The sequence below is a fragment of the Alternaria rosae genome (assembly GCF_020736505.1).
Source record: "Alternaria rosae strain MPI-PUGE-AT-0040 chromosome Unknown BKA58scaffold_4, whole genome shotgun sequence".
NCBI lineage: Eukaryota > Fungi > Ascomycota > Dothideomycetes > Pleosporales > Pleosporaceae > Alternaria > Alternaria rosae.
In genome coordinates this window covers 2,222,729-2,232,473 of record NW_025763573.1, presented here as the reverse complement: position 1 = coordinate 2,232,473, position 9,745 = coordinate 2,222,729, and the positions used below count along the sequence as shown (strand labels likewise).

The window sequence follows — 9,745 nt, the reverse complement described above, 5'->3', positions numbered from 1 at the left end:
AAGTTGCCGGGCGCCTGCCAGTGTTCCAACTTCGCAATCAGGCTGAGCAAGACCCTGGAAATGTTCAAAGTCGTTATCGCGACGCCCCAGGTTTTCGACCGCACCTCAGCGTACGTTATTCACGACGGGGCTGCCTGAGCCCTGCCACTGAGTCAAGCTTCAAGTGGAAAGTTGGCTGTCACATCGCTCCCGCGTTCCTCAACTGGCAAGCGAGCGCCCGCCACGTCATGCCATCATAGTAATGTGCAGGGCGCCTCGCTGACCAGCTACTCAGCCATCTCACTGCAGATGTTCTTTTTCACTGGTACCAACAGTGACGTGGGTACATGAAGTCAAGACACGCCCAGAGAAGGAACGTCGATCAGAGCCAATCCGACCTGCAGCCCCGAGAACCGGTCTGACAGCTGCATCGCCGCATGCGCCGCGGGCTGAATGATGATGATCACCACGATGATCAATATCGAATTCCTTGTTTGATGCAGAGCAGCTTTCCAGAAGCGGACGATCGAAACGTATCTGCCGATCTACAATCACTTCTAGGATGTGACCCTGATGCATGAAGCATAAGTGCCATCCTTGGCCTTAACGAGACAGGACTAGATCTCATGCTGCGAAGACCCGAAGGCTACTAGGCCGTGTGCCCTAAACGGATTTGCGTTGTTCAATCCGTATTCAGGTCGGAACGAAAGAAAGCAAAGGTTACCCAGCGTATGGTGTAGTAGCATTCGTCGACCAATGGGTTCAGATCGGAAGCATGCTTAGAGGATACGGGCGAAAGGTCCAATGCGCTGGCAGAGATGCTTGGTCGGCGAGGACATTCCAGAATGATATGCTCGGAGAATAGTGAGGAGGTCCGAACGCGCATCTGCAAAGCCGTAAGCAGCTATTCCTGAAGCGCACTCAACAGTGGCGGCTGCGGCCGCTGGTCGCAGCCTTGAGCGTAATACAGCCCATGTTTTCTTTACGATGATTAACTTTGTGGCTTGTAACGTTACAACAGCCTTATGGCGTGACGAGGAGTTGACGGGACGGGGAGCGATTGGTTCGGTTTTGCCTGGCTGAGTAGTTCACAGGCATCGATGGTCGCCTCTTACATGATGTTAGCCTTGCAGTAGTTTTCGATAGTCCTCGATGAGACGACCAGGGCTGCAGATTGCCGTCTCCATAGGGCGGAAAGCATGGCCGCCCGTTGCGCTAGGCCTTTTGCTATCCGTGTATGCGATAGAGGCATGGAATACCAGTGGTTGAGGTACGTACTGCATCAGCTCCAGCCACAGATGTGGCAGTTGGCTTGATTATGACCGGACCCGAGGCTGTCGAGCTGCCGTGCTGTATGTACAACGACTTCATTATCGTGGCGGCTAGCTGCGGATTGGGTGATCCGTGCTCTCCCATCGAATCCCAGGAGAATGGAGTCTTTTCGTAATCCTGATGCTGATGATGATGGGATGCTACCCGTGTAGCGTTCAGTAGTGTACCAGGCGTACGGCAGGGGCGTGGCATGCAAGCGATGCTGGGTGGTGAGATCATATATTATTAGCCAGATCGGCCGGTATGTTTGCATAAGCCAGCTAGCCAGGTCGGGCGACGCGCGAGAAGAGAGGAAGGCTGGGGTGGAGCGGAGGTATGTTAGGTCTCCCAGGGGCGGAGGGGCAACCGGCCCGCCAAGAACGCGGGCATAGCGGGGCATTTTCTCCGAGACGCGAAACCTTGAACGCGAGCAACGCGAACGACGCTGACGCATATACATTCGAATCGCAATGGCTGATGTAGCTAAAGGTGGGAGGTGAGTACTGCTGCAATTCACCGAGCTATAGCTAATCCTTTGGCAGTGGTCCCGAGAGTATGCCTCCCAACGTCGTCGATGCGCTCACACATCTCTAACATTCTCCCAGCGAACCCTCGCGGTATACCCGTTGCACCTTTCATAGACCGGGTTCGAATTCCTTCGCCTCTGTAACGTTTGGATCTAACATCAGCAGGTTGAGGACTATGTCACCGACCGCGCAGATGTGGAGAAGACCATCAACAACTTCAAAGAGATGATCTCGTACGCTCTACCCAGCCAGACACCTCCCTATAGATAGCGATACCTAACACGCCATCCCAGAAAGTACCAGTTCATGCAGCAAAATACCCAACGGCGAGCCGCAGGTCTCAAGGACAAGATCCCCGACATCCAAAAGACACTCGAGACAGTCCGCTTCCTAAAGTCGCGAAAAGACGACGCAGAGCCTCTCGAGACCACCTTCGAACTCAACGATACGCTCTACGCCAAATCCGAAGTTCCCCCCACCGACGAGGTCTACCTCTGGCTCGGTGCCAACGTCATGCTCTCATACTCCATACCCGAAGCCGAAGAACTGCTGCAATCGAAACTGTCGACTGCGAAACAGAGCCTGGGCACGTGTGAGGAGGATTTGGAATTTCTACGTGAGCAGATCACAGTACGTATACTCCAAGCGGTTTGGAGGGTGTACAGCTGACAGGATCATAGACACTCGAGGTCGCTTTCGCGCGGGTTTACAACTGGGATGTTGCACAACGCAGGAAAGAGAGGGAGGGAGGCGAATCGACAGAAGAGAGGAAGGGTGCATCGTCGAAAGAGTGAGGCTTGGAGTGACACTTTTTCCTCACTGCACAGAAAGTGAGCTCATGTAGCCGAGCGGCGCATGCGACGAAACATGAAAGCCAGGATCACATGGCAATGACGACAATCAGAATCTTCATGGACAGTTTCAAACTAGATCCGTGCAGGACGTGAAGGCAAGCTCCTTGTTCACCAATTTTATGTACAACTAATAAGGTTTTCAACCACGCGAAAGAGAGGACATCAAGCCCCGACTAACGATCCTATTAACAGCCATCTTTCCTTCTCCGACATGGGAACACACCCAACATTACCCGTGCATTACCGTGTATCTACACATCAGTTTAACTCAAAGAGTAATCTTAACACCACCCGCAGCAGTCTCAGTGCCGTTGCTCAAAGGTGCCATGCCCTTACCAGTCTGCTCCTTGACGTACTCGTTCATCATCTTGGTAATGGCGACCTGGCCACCCCACGTAACAGCGGCGACCATGTTGTCAACCTCCTTCATAGTCATGATGATCATACCCTTAGGTGCCTTGACATCGCCGTATTTGTCTGTGGTAGAGGCTTTGGTTTCCGCGCGACGCTCGGGTTTCGCGGCCAAGGTGCTGTTCGATGCGGAGCCTTCAAGGGCTGGCTTTGCACCTTCGGCTGTCGGCTTCTCGCCCTCAGCAGTTGGCTTAAGTCCGCCTTCGGTCGGGCTAGCGCCGGCAGCGGGGGCTTCGCCGGCAGGTGTCAGGCTAGATGGTGTAGCAGGCTCGGCAGCAGTGGGTGTCTGTCCCTCTGCAGCAGCAGGTTGAGCAGGCGCGGCAGCTTGAGGGGCTTGTGCGGGCTGAGGGGCTTGCGCACTACCCATCATCTGCATCGTGAGGATGTACTCTCCATCAACCTGGCGGACGGGAACAGCAATGCGCATGTTGGCCTGGTCGAGAACGGCATTGGCCTGGATTGGGGTGAAGGTAGGCGCAAGAAGAAGTTGAGCTGCGACAGGGTTGTTGCCGTTCGTAGGTGTGCCCTGCTGGATCTGGCGGGCGACCTCCTGTCTGAACTCGTCACGGCTAAGACCACGCCGCTGGGTAGCGGCGACCCCAGCAGCTCCACCGAGGTTTCCTGTTGCACCTCCGGGGTTCTGGAGAACACCGCGCTGGGCTACGGCGACAGCGACTTGACCCGTAGGGGGGACTCCCATGGCTTGCATCATCTTCTGGATACGGACAGGGTTCACTGCATATTTGTTAGCTTCATATACGACCAAGAAAGAACAATGACTTACGGGGCATCTGAATGACGGTGACTTGCTGGTTCAGATCCGGAGTGACGGCAGCCAGGTTGGTTGTGACCGAGTAACGGTAGTCGTTGACTGGAGCCTGACCCTGAAGAGCAGCAAGCATACCTGAGTCAACACCATCCTTGACATCGACGTTCATGGTCATGGGCTGGGTAGCGCGGGTAGACATTCTGAAGCCATCCTGGAACTCGTTCTCTTGCAGACCGGTACCCTGGATTGCGACGGATGTGCTACCATCACTACCAAAAGGAGTGACCAGAGTGTTAGTTTCGACGGTCTGGCGGCCAACAATCATGTATTCGCCATCCATCTGAGTGCGCTTGACCATGCGAACGGTCATATCAGTGGTGTTGACACTCCTCATAGTCTCCTGAATCATCCAGGACTGACGGTCGGGCGACAGCATAGCCACGTAGGTGTTGTCCGGCTGCACTGCAGCGCCCTGCAAGTTCTGCATGGTCATTGCCATCTCGATCTGACCACCAACCAGATCCGTAGCGCCATTTGTGCTGATGATCATGGACTGGGGCGAGACAGCGACAAAAGACTGACCAGTCGTTCCTGTGACCTGGTTCGCGGGGATGGCGGGTGTTTGCTGATTAACAATTATCTGCTGCTGTTTTTGAGAGAACGTCTCGACTCTTGAGCGGTCGGGGAATTGGAAGGAGTTGAGTTTCATCTGCATCGATTAGTCTGCTGTCACCGATGGTATTCACAGGTACGGATTGCTTACATCGCCATTGAGATTAAGGACTTGGTTGTAGGACACTTGTTGGGTTTGTCCCGTTTGAGCGAACACCTGTGTACAGCTCAAGAAGAGGAGAACAATGGAAGAGACAGTGCCGGACGTCATGTTGGTAGTAAGAAAAGCCACCTGGGCTTGAAAAGTATTAAGTAATAGAAGGGCAAGAGAGATTACTAGAAGAAGAGCGAGAGAATGACGGAGCAACTGACCAGACTTGCTGCAGCAGAAAGGTACTCGAACAGTCAGTTGTGGCACAGCAGCTTATTATGAACTTCGCGTCTCGTACCATGACTTCGGCTTTTGGTCCGGCGTATCCCGATCCGGTCGATTGGGTTTCGTGTCGTGCTCCAAGAATTGATGGCAAGATGTTCCGGAGTGTGGAGTTACATACCCTTCAGGCATTTTCAACCCCTTCGGACTGAGGAGGCCCACACAAAACTTGCTATGGCTTCTTGATACGCCCGTGTTACTTGACGAGACCTGTGTCCTTACAGGTATGGTGTCGGCCAAGAGATTGCTCGACTGACGGTAATGCTTCTTTGCGAACTTGGTTTCAAACGTCAGGCAGAACGTTTAGTTTGCGCATCTGGGACGAATTTGCCGGAAAGCTTAGCCCTAGTGGCTTGCGAGACAAATCGCCTGGCGGTGAGACGGTACTCGGATACTCGGACTAATCTGGACATTTGTATTCATGTAACAATACTGAAAGAAAACAATGCGATGCCCATAATTCGGAGCAAGATTCATGGTATTGAGGGAGCTGTTGGTTCTCAACTCTTTCGCTGCGCTGCCTGCAGCGGCCGGTGCAAGTGCCTCCGTAGTGTTATCGATGCAGCTTCAAATAGTGGGGGCTAGTCGCAAACGACCGTTCGTGAGGCATGAAGAATAATATGAGTAATTACGTCCAAAGTTAATCGCTCGCGCATCGCATCGTCAAACGACGATGTTTGGAGTGGTGTTTCGCGAATGCAGTTTGTCGCACGAAACGATCGCCCTCGGCTGCCTTGGCTCGAACTAGTCTCAGAACGATCAACCTAACGATAACTGGTTAAACGTTTGCAGCAGTTGCCCAATCCGACAGAATTGTTCACATTTCTTACTATAGTAGAAGCTACGAGGGCGAGAATTATTGATAGCCTCGTCCACTGGGTGCCTTTACACTGCCACTCGAGAAAATAGCCTTGTACTTGCCATCCATGGCCTTTGATCTCTGCTTGCTGCTTATGCCTGTCCGGTCCGTGGTGGGTTGCGCTGCCATGAAGCTATCGAACTCATCATCATCTGCATCTGCATCGTCTTCTGCGGGTCTGCTGTCGTCCTCCTCTTCGGCTTCGGCATTCTTCGGTGCAGGTTCCGTTTGAGGTATGCGTTCGGGTGCCTTCTTGTCCTCGTCTTCATCTTCATCGTCCTTTGGTGCAGGGTTGGTGAAGGGCTTCGATGCTAAGACACGGCGCCTTAGCTCAGCCATCTCCTCCTCATCGTCTGAGGATTCCGGAATATTATACGGGTTTCGTGGATCAACCTCGTCTTCTTCCTCTTCATCATCTTCGCCATCCTCATCCTCATCTGACTCGTCAATAATCCGCCGATTCATGTTTCCACCAGCCCACACATCCTCTTCGGCGCCATCCTCTTTCTCCGTGCGGCTCGTGTTGTATTCGCGCTCTATCTTCTCTAGCCAGACTTCCTCAGCCTTCTTGATTTGCTGTTCGTTTTCACACGCCATGTAACGCTTGAGCAGTGCGGCGTTGATATCCAAAAACGCTTGACCATAGGAAAAAGTCGAGAGGATCGACTCGGCCCATTCAGGATGTCCGGTGATATAGTAACATGCCGCCAGAGCTTCGACACAGTTTAGTCGCCAAGGACGACCGTAGTTTGTTGGATTCGCCGCGACGAGGTACGGAAGTAGACGTTCGCATTTGCCGCCTATCCTGCCAAATGGGACTTCATCTATCCTCTTCCAGCTAGCTTCTACGACCGCAGCGCCGTATTGCTCCATCAGATCCTTGTCTTCGCGACTCAGTATCTTCTTCGCCTTCGGACTGACCACTACACCAGCAAACTTTTGTCCTACGTGAAGCTCGCGCATCATGCCCAGACGCATGAGCCTCTTGCCAGAACAGCGTTTTGCATCGCAATGTCCGAGGTCCCAGCATGCGGCTTTGAACTCGGGCTTCGCAGGTCTCGGGTTGGCGCCGTCGTTTTCCTCTTCTTCTGCATCTGATGCGCGGCGGGGGCGGGGAGGCGCGCGTGCTTTCGCCGGGTTTCGAAATTTGTTGTTGCCCTTGAAGTCTTTCTTGTGGCGGACCATGGTGACTTGCTGATACGTGTTGAAATAGAGGTGTTTTGCAGTTTGGGGCTGCGTGAGTTGCAGTGTGGCGGGGCAAGAGTGTGTGGAATAACATTTGAACATCGTAATCGATAAGGCGCGCTAGTGCAATGACGTCGCTTGATCATTTACGCGCGCAAGGTGGATCGTGTCATTTAGGCCATGTAGTGTCGCCGCATGGAACTCATTGTGCAGATCGCGGGAAGTGCTCCATTTGTGCTTTACGAGTTCGTGGCTCTGGCTGCTGTGTCGCGAAAGCTATGAAACACCAAGACTCGAAATCTCTCCCATCTCGTTCTTCTGCTGTCCACCAAGAGAATACGCAGCCTTCCACCTCATCTTGACACTGCTCCCTGACCCTCTTTGCACATTGGTCACTCGGATGTTCTGAGTAATGCCAAACTTTTGGTTCGGTCCAAGATTGACACCAGATTGTGGCTCTAGCTGCAGTTGCGCACCCTAGCAATTATTAACTCATAACCTTGCATTCATAGCTATGATACTTACCTTTGACGCCGCCAACAGAAAGGTCAGACCAGAGATTGAAAGTGGTGTGTTATTCGATACCCGCGATTGAATCAGCAGCGTGGTGTCTGACTCTCTCGAGACGTTGAAGAGGACGCTGATGCTAGTGTTGGTGACGGATATCTCCTTGGAGGTATCAGGTACAGATGAGGCAAAGTCCCACTCATCGTCATCGTTCGCAGCACTGGTTTGCGCCAGATTAGTCGTTGGTGCAGACACCCCGCCACCTAACAGGTCGACAGCACCGGATGCAGGTTGTGGTGGTTTGATGGATTGTTGATATTGGAAAGGTGATCCTTGTCGTGGTGTAGAAGTCAGGGCTGCAAAAGGATCAGGTGTCCTAGCTGGCTGTACTGGGGGAGGAGAAAACGCAGATTGAGAAGGAGGAGGAGACGTGATTTGGGACTGCGTTGGCTTTGGTGCTGCTGTGAAGAGATCGGTGATAGCTTGGTTGGATGCCTTTTGCGATTGTGGCACAGCCATACCGGACATGCCCAAAACTAGTAAGCGTTAGTAGACGGACACTCGTTGTGACGGCACATCACTTACCTGAGCCGTTTGAACCTCCCAAAGATATGCTGCCTGATTGTCCATATGTATCTCCGCTTAAAGACAAGCCCAGCAAATCGTCCTCGAGAGCATTGCCTGCCGCGGCTGGCTGTTGGGAAGTCTGCGACGATCCTGTTGTTTGAGGCGCGGGCTCCGGGTCGCCGAAATCAATCAGGTTCAACGTGTTGTTGGGACCCTGTGATACACCAGCACCACTGCGACCAAGTGTACCTTGAGGAATGTTGTTTGCCGCCTCGATGTCGCCTTTCTTAAAGAGCTTGTATCTCTCAATTGTCCGGTGTATGCTGTCGTTGATCTCGAAGAGCTTCGCTACGGCTTCGTGGTCTTCGGAGTCCTCTTCGCACATCTTCTGGATCTTCGGCTGCGCGCTTTGGAGAGCGTTAGCAAGTTCCTGTCGCATGGTCAGCCAATGTCGCCTGCCTACTACCTCACTTAGCATACCTCAAAGACGTCGCCCTCTTTGATCTGATCGCCCGGCTTGTAGCCCTGTAACATCTCCTCGAGTATCTTTGCCTTTTGCTGTATTCTTCCGACTTCTTCAGCAGCCTTTGCGCGCCAATCCGTCTTGTTCCTGGTATCGTATCCGGCCATGACTTTCATGAGCTTGTTCGCTTCTTGCAGATCCGCGGGTCCACCACGACGAATTAACTCCTGAAGCTTCGCGGATTGTGCCTCTCGCTCTTCTTCGGCCATTTCTTCTGCTGATCGGAGATTCTGCGCTTTGTCAGCCGTGTGCTTCAACCGGCAGGATTGCAGGTACGTACATCGCTGGGGTTTAAGACGGCGGCATCTTCCTTACGCACTTCGGGAAAGATGTAGCCCTTGTAACTCAGCAGTCTGTGCATATCCCTTATGAATCCTAGGTCGTCCTTGTACCGCGATGTCTGACATATCGTTTGCCGCCATTCTTCTATCAGCTCGAGGATCTTGTTCTGCACACGCGTCGAGTGCACAGGCGGACGTTCAGGGAATCGGCGGACGAGCTCATTGAGGAATTCCTTTGTGCTGATCTGAAGGTGGAATGGGTAGCCGCAGTTCTTGACGCAGATGTCTAGGAGCTATCTCATGGTGAGCTATACGGTGTCTGAGGCGGGGCAGCGTGGGCGTACATTGAGCGCGAGGAGTGCCACGTTCTGGTTGCGGTGGTTGACATAGTGTACGATGGTAACAGCTGCTTCCCGGGGCCTGAGACGTAGTTAGCCTGCTGCCGGTAGTGGTAGCGTGGCCTGATCTTACGCGGAGCCTTTCTTGCTGTTGATCAAGTCGGAGATCTCGAGGTTCAGGGCCAGATTAGGCTCGAAGTTTTGCGGATCGCAAGCTTGTACTATTTTTTTGTCAAGTCAGTTCTGCCTTGCACGGGCGTGGTTACGTTGTGCATACGTATATAGCGCTGCAGTGGTGAACTGGGTGCCTCTCCGAATGCGCCGTAACGATCCCGGGCGGCCATGCGCGCAGACGCTGCCTCCATTGCGCCGCCGGAGAATTTGGGTGCTGAGGCTCTAGGCTAGAAGAGGAGAGCGATTCCAAGGTTCGAGAGGGTAGGGACGTGTCCGTCGGGGCTGGTTGTATCTATAACCTATGTTCTTAAGAATTGGTGGGGATTGGGATCGCGGCAGCTGTCCGCCTACTTCGCATGCCTTGGCGCCACCGCAGCTGCTACGTAATGCGCCTCATTTCACATGTTGTTACCTC

At 53.2% G+C, this 9,745-nt stretch overlaps 4 protein-coding genes across 4 annotated transcripts; 1 reads left to right on the top strand and 3 right to left on the bottom strand.

Moving 5' to 3' along the window:
• Nucleotides 1-1,864: 1,864 nt before the first annotated feature.
• Nucleotides 1,865-2,611, top strand: BKA58DRAFT_410900 (prefoldin subunit 3; the record flags this gene model as incomplete). Its single annotated transcript, XM_046172257.1, has 4 exons — nucleotides 1,865-1,936; nucleotides 1,983-2,050; nucleotides 2,111-2,447; nucleotides 2,498-2,611. The coding sequence occupies 4 exons, from the start codon at nucleotides 1,865-1,867 to the stop codon at nucleotides 2,609-2,611; spliced, it is 591 nt and encodes a 196-aa protein (XP_046026577.1).
• A 101-nt stretch (nucleotides 2,612-2,712) lies between these two features.
• Nucleotides 2,713-4,945, bottom strand: BKA58DRAFT_158099 (uncharacterized protein). The gene is made up of 3 exons (XM_046164909.1): nucleotides 4,615-4,945; nucleotides 3,867-4,560; nucleotides 2,713-3,817 (listed from the first exon to the last, which is right to left on the bottom strand). Exons 1-3 carry the CDS (start codon nucleotides 4,732-4,734, stop codon nucleotides 2,940-2,942), a joined length of 1,692 nt encoding a protein of 563 aa, XP_046026576.1. The 5' UTR covers nucleotides 4,735-4,945; the 3' UTR covers nucleotides 2,713-2,939.
• An 807-nt stretch (nucleotides 4,946-5,752) lies between these two features.
• Nucleotides 5,753-6,940, bottom strand: BKA58DRAFT_410898 (uncharacterized protein; the record flags this gene model as incomplete). The annotated part of the gene is made up of 1 exon (XM_046172256.1): nucleotides 5,753-6,940. One exon carries the CDS (start codon nucleotides 6,938-6,940, stop codon nucleotides 5,753-5,755), a length of 1,188 nt encoding a protein of 395 aa, XP_046026575.1.
• A 56-nt stretch (nucleotides 6,941-6,996) lies between these two features.
• Nucleotides 6,997-9,713, bottom strand: BKA58DRAFT_383228 (VHS domain-containing protein). The gene is made up of 8 exons (XM_046170164.1): nucleotides 9,434-9,713; nucleotides 9,290-9,377; nucleotides 9,163-9,238; nucleotides 8,818-9,111; nucleotides 8,495-8,767; nucleotides 8,033-8,444; nucleotides 7,466-7,983; nucleotides 6,997-7,417 (listed from the first exon to the last, which is right to left on the bottom strand). Exons 1-8 carry the CDS (start codon nucleotides 9,519-9,521, stop codon nucleotides 7,217-7,219), a joined length of 1,950 nt encoding a protein of 649 aa, XP_046026574.1. The 5' UTR covers nucleotides 9,522-9,713; the 3' UTR covers nucleotides 6,997-7,216.
• Nucleotides 9,714-9,745: the final 32 nt, after the last annotated feature.